Source organism: Vigna unguiculata, chromosome 3 (assembly GCF_037176805.1).
Source record: "Vigna unguiculata cultivar grain cowpea cultivar isolate G323 ecotype 2 chromosome 3, ASM3717680v1, whole genome shotgun sequence".
NCBI lineage: Eukaryota > Viridiplantae > Streptophyta > Magnoliopsida > Fabales > Fabaceae > Vigna > Vigna unguiculata.
Window position 1 is genome coordinate 66,955,122 of NC_140794.1, and position 13,966 is coordinate 66,969,087.

General features: G+C 32.4%; 2 protein-coding genes across 2 annotated transcripts; one reads left to right on the plus strand and one right to left on the minus strand.

Moving 5' to 3' along the window:
* Positions 1–597: 597 nt before the first annotated feature.
* Positions 598–7,785, minus strand: LOC114179832 (Galactosyltransferase family protein). Its single transcript, XM_028066301.2, has 8 exons — positions 7,623–7,785; positions 5,640–6,451; positions 4,993–5,225; positions 4,632–4,910; positions 3,887–4,015; positions 1,907–2,083; positions 1,705–1,812; positions 598–999 (listed from the first exon to the last, which is right to left on the minus strand). The coding sequence occupies exons 2-8, from the start codon at positions 6,415–6,417 to the stop codon at positions 793–795; spliced, it is 1,911 nt and encodes a 636-aa protein (XP_027922102.1). The 5' UTR covers positions 6,418–6,451; positions 7,623–7,785; the 3' UTR covers positions 598–792.
* A 2,109-nt stretch (positions 7,786–9,894) lies between these two features.
* Positions 9,895–13,241, plus strand: LOC114175341 (small ribosomal subunit protein bS1c). Its single transcript, XM_028060119.2, has 7 exons — positions 9,895–10,214; positions 10,316–10,591; positions 10,689–10,769; positions 11,306–11,587; positions 11,655–11,765; positions 12,559–12,645; positions 12,984–13,241. The coding sequence occupies exons 1-7, from the start codon at positions 9,915–9,917 to the stop codon at positions 13,086–13,088; spliced, it is 1,242 nt and encodes a 413-aa protein (XP_027915920.1). The 5' UTR covers positions 9,895–9,914; the 3' UTR covers positions 13,089–13,241.
* The last annotated feature ends 725 nt before the right edge of the window (positions 13,242–13,966 follow it).

Consider the following 13,966-nt stretch of genomic DNA (forward strand, 5'->3'; position numbering starts at 1 on the left):
ATAACAGAACTCACCAATGGTTGAAGCATAGATGCAACTGGGATGAAACAATGAACAGACAATCTCATGGGAATTCAGCAACTTCACATCAGCATTTTGCTATTGTTCAAGTTTACACGTATTTTTAGGTAATAAAAGTTAGAGTAATTTGTTTTTGGTTCCTTAAACCATTAAGGTTTTCTTATTTTGTCGTCCAGTTGTAAAAAGTTATTTAGTCCTATCTTTATCCAGTTCCAATGTGATCCCACTATTAGGTTTCCATTTGTTTTTTCATTAAGTACTTATGCAGCTCGAAAAATATAAAGTACCAAATGACAAACTTGGGTCATTTACAAGGACCAAATGGTAAAGTTTATAGAGGGACCAGAAAATAGCACTTCCGGAACAAAGCTAACAAAAGGGACAGCAAGGGAAATGAACAAAAATACAAGTCTAAATTATAACTCTTCAAAAATGGGAGATTAAATGGAAAAGAAATATTTTGAAGGACCAAAAACATAGATGAGCCTACAAGTTAGTACAACACGATGTTTTCATCCTATGTTTTCAGTGATCAAGAATTTCAATGTTCATTGTTCAGAATCAAAATGCCACGAGTTAGCAGGAATTATATTACATGTATTTTGAAGCAAAACAATTGTTTCTGCTGAAATGATTGTAATGAATGAATAAATCAATGAACAATAGGATACAACATACATATAAGATGATTAGTGGTAACTTACATATGACCTAAACATTTAGAAAAGCTCAAACCTTAGAATCATTGGTTACAACTAAAAAAACAGATATCTACTCACAGCATACTGGCTGGCGTTCTTTCTGCAATTTCTCCCAAAGGCATAGCACCATCCTTGGGCTTTGATAATGGGCAAGTACATAATTTGATTCACATCCAGCATTGTAAAACCTCTCATCATTCATATAACGCACTTCTTTACCACCATTTGCGAACTGTTCAATCCATATGCCCATGGCAACATCTTCTAATTTAAAGAGCTACGAAATATCAAAAAAGGAAATCAAATAAATGTAATCCTTCTTTAAAAGAGATTCAAAATAAATAATAAAAATTGTTGTTCAATAAAGACATATATGGCAGGGCGAACATAGAAGAAATACAATGATAAAAATTAAACTTTTTTAATAATACACTGTATGTAGTTTAAGATAATACTGGTTTACTTATGCCTATTTAAGTTCCACTTGAATTTAATGTTTTGACATGGGATGGAAGTGAAGATTAAGAGTCCGCGCAACTTATCATGTGTATCATCATCATATTCCTTTTCTTCAATTTTTTATTATGAGATCTTTTAATTGGTATATCCTCTATGTATTTTCTTTTAGTTTCTCATTCTACTGTTACACGTTTTTTAAAGTTTTTCGTAATTTTTTTTATAGTTTTCCTTTCTTCTCCTGACATTTTCATTTATCTTTGTTAATTTTATATTGGTTTAACATTTTGTTTTCCTCATTCTCTTATCATGGTTGAGAGAAAAAGAAAATGGTCCAGTAGTCTGAGGTGACTTACAGTAAACTTTTGTTTTACAATCAACTTTATTTGTTTTTAAAATTAACTATTTTGAAATATATCGATAAAAAATAATTATTAAAAAACATATCCTTGAAATATCCAAAAGACTCTAAAAGAAGCACATCTTTAATCGCCCCATCTTGTAATAGGAACGAAGAAATTTTTACCTTGAGTTTTCTTTCTTGATGGCCATTGACAACGAATTTTGCTATGTCTCGAGAGATAACATAACCAGGACCATGTGCCCATAGTGGGTATGTATCATGTGGCCATTCCTAAAATTATAATAATTAATAATATGAATAAATTTGGGTGGGGAGGGGAAAATGCTAATGTAATTAATTAATAGCATCATAGAGGCATGAATACCTCCTCACTGATGTACCACTTGCTGCCTTCATCCCTCTGAGGAGATGATTTAGAAGATATGAGACCGTATAAGAGGCCTTTGGATGGCTTTTCTTTAAGGCTGGAAAGCACTTCATCAATCCTTACAAAGGCATCATCATCTGTTTTCATGATGTACTTAGAAGGGATGATTTTTGTCTGCAATTTTAAAAATAAGAGCACATTAAATACCCTGTATGAAGTAAAGGCATAAAAACTAAAGAGAGAGAACCGGATACCTACACAACTTTTAAATGATATATTTGATAGATATACAACAATTGCTCAATTATTGAAATCATTTTAAGGTCTTGAAAATAGTTACAAGCAACTTCTTGATTTGATAAACAGATAAAGTTACAAAAACCCTTGCTTAGATAAAAAATGACACTGTCACAGAAATAAAGGTTGTTAGAAAGAATAACTCAGAATATCATTATTGGATCTCCATAATACAAAGTGTCTTACATGATCTCTTAGGAGTAGTAATTAGTTTTATTTTTTTATTTTTTATTTTGTATGACATCTTTCACAACACTTTCAATATAAGTTTACTTTTTTTGATTATTCCTATTTTCTTTTTATACCTAAAGCCTGTAATTTTAACATTGTAGATAAGAGCAATACCGCAGTACCACCCTGCATTATGCATTAATGGAGAGTAAGTTGAAATGTGAATGTCATGTCATTCTTTTAACCGCAAATAAATCACACTAGAAGTAATTTATTACGAGTACTCCTTTCCCTTCCTCTATAGTCTATGCCTAAACCTTGTAATTTCAACAAAAACATAGAATGGTAAATAATATTCTTTAAGGCAAATCAGTCTCCATAAATTTTCGTATATAGATTAGGTCCAAGAGTACATTTTCCCTAAAGAACATGTGTAAGGCACAGATGTGCAATTCAAGCAAAACTACAGGTATACCATGGCACCATATGAGATGCAACTAGTTTAACATGACTGAAATAAGTTGACCATTGGGCCAACTACAGCCAAATACAGTAATAATGAAACTGTGAGCCTAATAAGGCACGTGTATGTATTTATATTAGTAAGGTATCAGTTAACCATAGTTACAGGAATAATTAACTCTTGAAGAGCTCTTAAGTTAGAGGTTAACTAAAGTGCGTGTACGATGTATAGTGTATACACATGTCTAAGATATTTTCATACAGTAATCATAATAGAAGTGATACCAATTTTTTTTCTCCTAATTAACACTATTCAGAACTGAAAGTACATTGCTGTGTTACGAAAAGCAAGTACAACAAGGAATAAAACAATATGACTTGAAAAATGTTTCTATGTTTTGCTATTTTTTTTTTCTTTATATATTGTATAATATTTGTCAGTGCAAAGAACTATTAGAAACTTGGCTTAATTGCACTTTGGTCCTTCAAGTATTGCAATTGTACAATTTCGGCTTTCCTAATTTCAATTGCATAAATTGGATCCCTCCTTTATCGCAATTGTGTAATTTTGGTCCCTCTTTCAATATTTAGTTAAATTTTTAACATAATTTGTTGATGTCAATGTCATACTCAATGAGATATGACAGCTAACATGTTGCCCAACACGTCTAGGTGTGTCTTAATTACACTTTTGATCCCTTACAAAAAAGTGTAATTTAAACTACCAAATGTATCAAGTAACATTTCAGCAACCAATGCTATGTGGGCAAACTTTGTTAAGTATTTAATAAAAAAATTGAAAGAGACCAATTGTGTAATTACAACATTTGAAGAATCAAAAGTGCAATTAAGTGTATAACTTCATACCTCACAAAAAAAAAAATGTGTATATATACTTCCACACCACTCTATCTTGATAATTTAGAAAAGGCATTAATTGAAAATTGTCTTTAAAGTCAATGTGTAAGCGGTTGACTCAATAATTTGAATCGAGATAAACAATAGCAATCCCAATATATTTTGTGAATAATATCTTAAAAAACTTACCCCCATAATGCAAATTGCAATTGTCTTCAAAGAAATCAAACTATAGTAATCTACAAAAGGCATTAATTGAATATCCCCGTATGCTTGAGCTTCAGTCCATAACTCAAAATTAACCCTATTGTTCTTGTGCTGCAATAAAATCAAATAAAATGTTACCCAACAATTATTTGAAGAGAAAAACAGTTTAAAACAAATTTAGAATGCTTGATGGACTCAAGATACAGAATTTCGTGGGTTAGAGTTCTAGAGATCAATCAGCCGCTTTGGTTTCAGCTTTCAACTACCGTTTTCTTGTGCTAAAAACTAAAATAAATTAAATTATTCATTTTAATAATGAATACAACTTCAGCAATTCAGGTAATATCCCAACCACTTCATACAGTCATCCTACATAATGCAACTTCTTGAGTATATTCCTTCATGAATATGGCACTAGCACTCCCATGCTCCGTTGTACTAAACTATTTTACAAATTGATTTAAGCAATCATAAAACAAAACCAAGCACTTGACTTAAGAACCATTGGCTGATTACACCTATAACAATGGTCCGTAAATTATTACACTTCAATTTCTTTATAAGCCAGCCAATTTCATCCATATTTCTTTCAAACAAAGATAAGTGCAAAAATAACCAGGAAAGCAGAGCTTTAACAAAATTCTGAGGCAGAATTAGTGCATAAACTAGAAGAAGATTTATACTAATGTATAGTTTCACTTGAACAAGTTTAAAATGCATTGCTTACAAGCCCAATGAAAAATCGGACAGCAACTTCTCCAGAACGTACAGCTTCATATTGCATCCAAGACCTCCTCAGGGCCATGCGACGCTCAAAGTTGTTTCCAGTAGAGAACACTCCAATTAACAAAATAAGCCTTTTTCTGGGGATAGAAGGTGCCTTCAGATTCTCAACATCAATAACTATATCAGTATCTTCAGTAACAGGTAAACCTTTAGCCAGGATTGATAAGAGACTTAAACTGCCTGCTACTTTAACACTGCTGACTAACCATGGTTCAAGCTTCTGCATTCATAAAACCTGTACAAGGTTAAAATGACTAGTTTATTAAAAGCTTTTGTTTTTAGCAGTATTTCTCTTCCCATACCTCCCTATATGCAAAAGATGTTTCATGCCTTCCATTCACAGTCATATGAAATCCCTCTGAACCAACCCACAACGTGGAAGTGAAAGGATTACCCTCAGCAAAGGGGAAAATAGCATTTCTATGTGCACTTTCTGAGGAAATATTAGAAGGTATACTAGCAGGTTGAGCCAAATTTCCATTCCCTTTGGTGTTACTTCTGACTGCTTGCACATTGCAGGGAACAAGTCCATCAACTACAACATCCAGTTAGATAATTTAGAAGTTACAGCAAGCCTCCCTCTTAAACAACTGCACTCAAGAATAATAAAGGGTCCATAATAACACATAACAAAAGAGCTTTTTGTTATTAATTATTATATGATTAATCTTACAAACTTAGCCGCCTAAGCATGAGATGAGGTGCTGCACTGCAGCTATAGCCTATTGAAGAGGGAAAATGATATTCAAACAAGACATCATCCTAGTTACAATATAAATTTACAATTTTACATCCTCTATAAGAAAAGGAAGATATTTCTAGTTAAAAAGTGCTTTTAATCCATTGTAGTGTGCAGAATAGACTAGTTTAACAATTAAAGATCTATAACTGCTCATCACTTTTAACAAAAAAAATTCATGATTAGAAATGAAAAATTTACTTAATATACCTTCTTGGATGTTGGTAGAGCCATGTGCAGGACACCTTTCTTCTTTTCCCCACCCTAAATCACTAGTCCATGTATTTTGAACAATATATGGTTCCTCTGTCATGTTTTCTCCAGGAAGACTCACATTATAATGCAAGATAACTGGAGGATTTGGCTCCGCTTCTAGCTCTTGCCCAGCAAGGTCAATCTGGAAACTTCCGTTTTGTCCATTGGGGATTCCAATCAGTGTAATAGAAGAATCTACCACCAGACCACAAGGGAGATCAAGAGTGATTTCATTATCTAGTTCAGCCTTACCAGGTGAAGCCACAGAGAATGGGCAGTTTTGGTTTTCTGGGCCATTAACCTTGGAAGCTTTGTCCTTTTCAATGGTGGACAGCAACTCTTTCCATGCTACAGAAGCCTCTTTAATTCCTTGAGCTGTTTCATCCAAAGCATCTGACCTTGACAGCACAGTACGTAAGGAATCCCAAACAAGCACAGAATTCATCACTCCTTTGGATAAATTTTTCATGCCATACAGATCATCAAGCCCTGCAATATGTACCAAATATGGCCTTTTTGTTGGTTTCGGTACCCTTTTTTGTTCCATCTTGGAAGAGTTTACTGGAATATTACTGCTTTGTTTGATAGAATCATCTGGTGTATGGTTATTAAAGAAATTGTATGCTGATTGTTTTGTTGACTGCTTCTCTGGCTGAATTCCTTTCAGGTTGTAGAGGAAAAACAACATCATACCCAAAGCTATTATCAACAGGCCTCCATACCACTTCCTCATTTTCGGTAAACCTTGAACTAAATATAGCTTTTTTCTGCATGCAGATAAATTATAGAACTTTCACTACAAAATAAAGGACTAGAGTTGCACCACCTATTCGGTAAAAAAATAATAAAAGCAACTTGACAGAATACAATTGACATGATCTAATCCGAAATCCAATTATATGAATTAACTCTCGTCAGCCTCCTTTTATGCCTTTTTGGAACTGATGATGAAGGAGCACATCTAGGTTTTTCACATCCACATAGGGAAAAAATTCCATACCATAATAAGGCATGGTATATATGAGCTGACGGGCATCATAGTAACCTATTGAAATACTGAAAATCCATTACGAGCACGAGCACATGATTTGCAATTTGGTGTTCGAGTTAACACAATAGAGTGAAAATGAAGGAAGTAAATAAAGTTGAGGTTATTGAATATTAACTGACATGCTTTAACAATCCACTTTCACTATTTTTTCTAAAAAATAATCTTTAATGAGTATTGCATACAATTAGTCCCTGAAATCATAAGCTCTATTCAATTTAGACCTTGATGTTATAATAAGAAAACCAAGTCCCTGACTCTCAGAATTGACAATTAATTAAGCCCTGAAATTGGTTTCACCGGTCCGGTCACTAGTCCATACGATTACATAATCAATTACTTTAGTTCCTGAAAGTGTTAACATTGACAAACTGATGCTAAATTTAACACTCATCAACCGACAAGGTCCCTACATTAGGAATCAAATGCTCGATGTGTACCAAAGTCAAGGACCAAAATGACTATAGCAGTAGCCAAGCATAGAGACCAAGTAGATAGATACTTAACATCATGGACTAAATGACTCAGTTGCTAACTTCAAGGACTAAAATTTCTTTTTCGTGATTTCTGCATCTAAATGACCGGTGTTAATAAGTTAAAAAACTACTCATTGTTTTCCTGAATCTTAAACTGTAGAGCTACTTGACTGTGCTAAAAAATGTTTAATGCATGTAATGGTCACTGCAACATGTATTCAAGTTCTGAGCAGTAGAATTGAAACAACAATCCAGAATATCATAATTGTATGGTCAGCGTTTAATTCAAATCTTATGGGACATAAGTAATTTTGTTGTAAAGCCTCCACTTTTATATTTTATTTTCCTCCACAAAAGTGTAGAAAAGCACAAGATCCAGAGAACGGAAGAGAGAGAGAGAGAGAAAGTACTGACCATTGAAATGGTGGTTTGAAGTTAGAGAGAGAGACAGTGGGAAGATGGGTGACACTCAAATTCCTCCATTGCAGCACCACCCTTCCCATTTCTTCACTGCTACTCTACAGCTATTGTACGACGTTGTCTGGTGTTTGGGCATGTGGATGGACACTAACCTAAATGTGATGTGTTGGACACATCCAATAACAAAGCGACACCTCATTAAAATCTTAATAAAAATAATGTTATATTAAAAAGAAAAGGAGTTGCTTCATTTCATCTTTGACGTTGCATCTTCCAAATTTGAATATGTTAAGTATTTTCGACTAAGGAGTGAAAAAAAATGATAAAGAAATATAAAGTAGTGGAAAAAATCATATCGTTTAGATTACAAAAATATTGTAAAAAAAAACAAAAGTAAAATACTCGTTTAAAAAAATTGCCGTATAACTTGTGATGCTTTATTTCATCAAATAACTTTTAAATTTTAAATAAGATTTGTGAAGATTATTTGAGAGAAATGATAAATTAGAATAAATTATATTATGAAGTTTGCAATGTTTACTTAAAGGGATTTAGAGATAAAAAAATAGTAAATTTATAAATAAAGTTTATAAATAATTTTATTGATATAATAAATTAAAAATTAAATTTAATGAAAAAAAAATATTAAATTAAATTTTTTTAAAGTAATTTAAAATTATAATAAGATAAGTTATATTTATTTTATAAAAAAAATTATTAAAACAAATAAATTAAAATAACATATTTTAATAAAAAAAAAACTTAGAACAAATATTAATCTCATTCCAAATCTTCTCTCACGAGAGAGAAATAGAAAATGAAGAAATTTAACTATTCATTTATTTTCCCTTCTCTTAAGCATGTTGTTCTCTTAAATATGTTGAAGTCGACAATTATATCACATCGTAATCATTGTACTTTCTTTCTTATGAACCATAAATATGTTAAATTGAAGACAACTTAGAGTTGCAATGTAATGACTAATACAAATTTATACAATAATAACATTAATTTATATTGTTATTTAAAAAGAAAAAAAGATAATGTCTAATTTGATGCAACAATGTATGAAAAATACAAACACTTAAATTACAATAATTAAAAAGTAAAAACAAAAATATTTTGATAAATGACCATATTTACGGTTGTGGTTTCTTACTCCAAATTTTCTCTTCACCATTTTGATGTTTTTTTTATGAAAAATGTCTTCCTACACCATGTATGTATAATTATTGGTTCAAAAACTAAAAAATTAACATAAATATAATATAATAACTTATCTTAGAATAAGCACTTATTTGTTCTTTCACAACTTAAAATATATACGTAAAACACAAAATAATCAATTATCTCTATGATATAATTATCAAAATATGGGTAATTATAAAAATTGTAACAGTTAAATACTTAAAATTGTTACCTTCTCTGCAAAACTTAATACAACATTTTTTATAGATAATATTTTCACGGTATTTTTGTTGTTTGAATAACCACAGACAATATTTCATTATTAATTATTTTAACATGCTTATTTATTTATTATCACTTACAATGAGATGTGTAAATATATTTGCCCTTACATAAAACCTACTTTTTATACCAATATCATTTTAAATATATTTTTTTATATCTGTATTAGTGTATTCAATTAATTTGTTTCTTTGTCTGAATTTTTACTGTCTAGATAATTTGCACAGATACATTATTTGAGTTTTCTTAATATATTTGTTTGATTCGTTTCACTCAAGACAAGGAGTGTATCTAAGTATTTTTGTTATCATTAAGTCTATTATTTTATATTAATATTATAAAAAAATACTCTAGTGTTATTATTATTATTATTATTTTATATACATGTTAATATATTTATTTACTCAATTGCTTATTTTAATATTATTTAGTTTCAACTCAAACTCTCTCTCTCTCTATATATATACTAGATTAAAGTAATAAAATAATTTGTAGAGCCTATTATTTTATAACTTTATCAGTATATTTATTTATTGAATTAAGCATGCATTTATTCTCAGCATATTATCTGGGAATAAAAATGTTTTTTTTTTCTGCTTTATGTTTCTCTTAGTTGGTAACTTGTAAACATTTGCATACGTAATGTGATGTAAAAATATTGATTAATGATAAAGAAGAGTGAAAAATAGTTTTGGTGTAATAATGAAAAGATGAGAAAAAGCAATTAAGATGCAGTTGGATCTTAAACGTTATCCTGTTTGTCATAGTGAGAGGAAATAAGAATGAGACATTATCCGTGGCAATGGCACCACACAAATGGCTTCTCTTGCTCTTCAATTCACTGCTCTCAAATGCTCTCCACTCTCTTCTTCTCCTCTCTCAAAACCCTCTCTTTTCACCCAACATCGCCACAACCAAAAGCGCTTTTCAACCTCCATAGTCAACTCAGTGGCACTGGCCAATGCACAGAACAAAGAGAGAGTGAAGCTGAAGAAGCTCTTCGAAGAAGCCTACGAGAGATGCCGCACTGCTCCCATGGAAGGGGTCTCCTTCACCCTTGAAGATTTTACTGCTGCTCTCGACAAGTACGACTTTGATTCTGAAGTTGGCTCCAAGGTCACTCTCGCACTCCTTCTTCTTCTTCTTCTTCTTCTTTTCAATTCAATTCTCAATTGGGTCGTCGGCAAAGTATGAAAGATCATCTTTTTAATGATCAGGTTAAAGGTACTGTGTTCTACACGGATAACAATGGAGCAGTTGTTGACATCACTGCAAAGTCCTCGGCGTATTTGCCGCTGCAGGAAGCGAGCATCCGCAAGGTTAAGCACGTGGAAGAGGCGGGCATAGTTGCTGGGTTGAGAGAGGAGTTTTTGATCATTGGTGAGAATCAATCGGACGATAGCTTGATCTTGAGTTTAAGGTCGATTCAGTATGATCTTGCATGGGAACGTTGCAGGCAGCTTCAGGCAGAAGATGCTGCTGTCAAGGGTAAGGTGGGTTTCTCCTGTTACCGAATTGTTTTGGCTTCAGTTACTCCTTTCCTATTACTCCTCAAATGAGGTTGTTTTGATAAGATTATTGTATTGACAGATTGTGGGGGTGAACAAAGGAGGAGTGGTGGCTGAGGTGGAAGGGCTTAGAGGGTTTGTTCCATTGTCACAATTGTCAACGGTTAGCTCTTGACTTGAGCTATATTCACATTTACGGATTCACTAATTTGGATTCTCTCTTGAGTTTTTCTACGTTGTTCCTCTGTATAATTAACCAATAGACACGGATATTTTAAAATATATGAAATTTTGTTTTAAAGCACTGTACTTTTAATGTTTTTAATGTAATGTTCAGCAGACTACAACACTCCAAAACCAATGGAGAATCTTGACTTGGTTTAAACTTGCTCTATATGACATGTAACCATTCAAAAATATCTTATCAATGAATGAGTGCACAACATTTAATAACATTCTATGTAGAAAGTAAAAAAATAACTTCCTATATTCTCATTGAAGTTGAAATTGAGTCATGCAGTTTTCTTCAAAACTTGTTTGTTTCTACAAGTTATAAATTATATGATTTTGCAGACTAGAGAATGAAACTTCTCGTTTTCATTTCTGTCTTTTATTTAGCTTCTAAGGCCCTGGGTTATTATTTTGTATACGTTTATGAAGCAGCTGAAATTCTTCTCATTTTGCTTATTATCTTCTCAGAACTCAAATATAGAAGAGCTTCTTGAAAAGGAGCTTCCTCTTAAGTTTGTGGAGGTGGATGAGGAACAATCTAGACTTGTCCTGAGTAATCGCAAGGCCATAGCTGGCAACCAGGCACAGCTAGGAATTGGTTCAGTGGTTACTGGCTCTGTTCAAAGCCTGAAGCCATATGGTGCCTTCATTGACATTGGTGGAATTAATGGCCTCCTTCACGTTAGTCAGATCAGTCATGACCGTGTAACTGATATCTCAACTGTTCTTCAACCTGGCGACATATTAAAGGTAAAACTATAGCGAGTAGGGTAGATTTTTGTCTGGATTGGACATAATAGTTTTACAATTTGTTTAGGTGATGATCTTAAGTCATGACCGTGAGAGAGGTCGAGTAAGTCTTTCCACTAAGAAGTTAGAGCCCACGCCTGGAGACATGATCCGCAATCCAAAGGTTGTCTTTGAGAAGGTATGTTATGAACAAGAAGCTTCTTCAATCTTTTACTCATTACATAAGTAAATTATAATTTGTAATTTCAAATGCTTAAATTAAAAACTCCATTCATTTCCACTTTAAGCTATCTAATGCCACAGTTTGACATGATATAGGAAGCTTAAAAAAGAGGTTTCTTTGTTTATTTCAGTTGTTGGAGATCATTTCTACACACCCACACACACACGAGTAGATAACCCTTACTCTATTAGTTAGATTTTGAGATTGAGTTAAGCCTAAATGCAAATTCTAAAGTAGTATCAAAATTTATCTTAGTAATTTTGTAGACCTATTTGACCATCTGTTATTTGTTGAAATTGAGAGAAACTCTAATGTGAAAATATTCCGTAAAATGAACCCGTAGACTCAGTAGCTTATACTGTAGTGTCATAGAAAGAGCAGAAAAAGATCTAACTACCTGTAACTGAGGTTACAGATACAGAATTACATGAGCATATGCTTGTCTTAGCAATAGGAGTAAAACTGTACTCTAAACTATTCGGCCATTATTGGATCATTAGAAGATGCTCACTCAGACATGCAAATTTTACACTTGAAATTACGTTCACCCATTCAACCTAAGGGGTTGTTGGAGATTTCACATTGTTAAAAGGAAGACAATTTTCAACCAACTCTAGAATTAAGTTACGCGCGTACACTAATTTCTAAAACTTTTTCCTTCGATTTGTGTTGCATGTTTTAAATCTATTTCAACCCATTTTTGAAGGGGAAGTCACTCACATAATTCTGAACTTCTTTTGTTATATAGGCTGAGGAGATGGCTCAAACATTCAGACAGAGAATAGCCCAGGCAGAAGCTATGGCTCGTGCTGACATGCTTAGGTTCCAGCCTGAGGTATTTATGGATTACTTATTTCTTAAAAATTCTGAATCTGGTAAAAAGGTAGAAACAGAGAATGATTGAAGTGGGACTAATATCGAAAAACATAGCAAAGCAAAGTCTGAAGATTATTGGGTTTCTGAAATGACAAGAATAAAATAATTTAAAAATGGGTCTTACTAGACAAGGAAAGGAATATCATAGTGCATTTGCATAAAAATGGAATTTGCTACATCAGACTTACCTGAAGCGAGATACGAACATATTTCTGCTTCCTATAACATCCATATCCATACATACGATAGAAGAGCATTTCATGAAGCTGTCACTCAGTATTCCATTTTGATTCGCAGAGTGGGTTGACTCTCAGCGGTGATGGGATCCTGGGACAATTTACTTCAGACTTGCCCGAAGAGGGACTAGATCTCACTGAGGTTCCACCAGCTGAAGAATCATGATTCAGAATTTCGACCTTTTTTGCTTACATTTTATAATGTTGCCGAACCATGTATTGATGCAAATGTATTATTGAGTCAAATAAATATAACTATTAATACTATCATTACACTCTCAATTGATTCTTCACCAGAATATATTCATCGTTAAAGCAACTTAGAGTGTATATTCATTGTTATCCATCTACATAAATACCAAACCACACTAACGCTTACGTCGTTATAATATGTTGTCATAGTTCCCGTACTGCAGTTGGAACAACAGTGACCATATTCCAGTTCTCATTTGTTTTCTTCCCTATCTTTTTTCTATCACGTGTCAGATTTGACTACTGAAAAAATTCCACATTGCATAATGATTATCAAGGGCCACTGGATCGATTCTAGATAAAGTCGATGGGTGAACACGTTTTAAGTTAACTAGGTTTTGAAGAATTCTATAATACAACCGATAAAAATTTAATCGGTAGGGTCGATTCGTTTAGTTTTATTCAATTTTAACTACCAATTTAAACCAGTTCAATAAGACCACATTTAAGTTTTGATCAGGCAGGAAATTATATTTACAATTAAAATAACAATAAACCAAAAAAATGGAAAAATGGAAAAGATGAAAAAAATAAAAATAAAAATGAAAATAATGATATGTTGCCTGAAAAGACTAAACAACATAAATCAAATCCTCTAAAACAATAATGATACATAAGTTTTTTAATAGTTTAATGATGATCGAGTGTGAGATTGTTAAACTAAACATTCATCTCCATCAAATTAATACAAATTCAAGATTATCAAAATTCAAATCCACACATCTAGTTTTTTTTTTTTTCTTAAACAGTAAGTTAATATTCGCAGGAATGAGAAATGTGTGCTTTCACTTT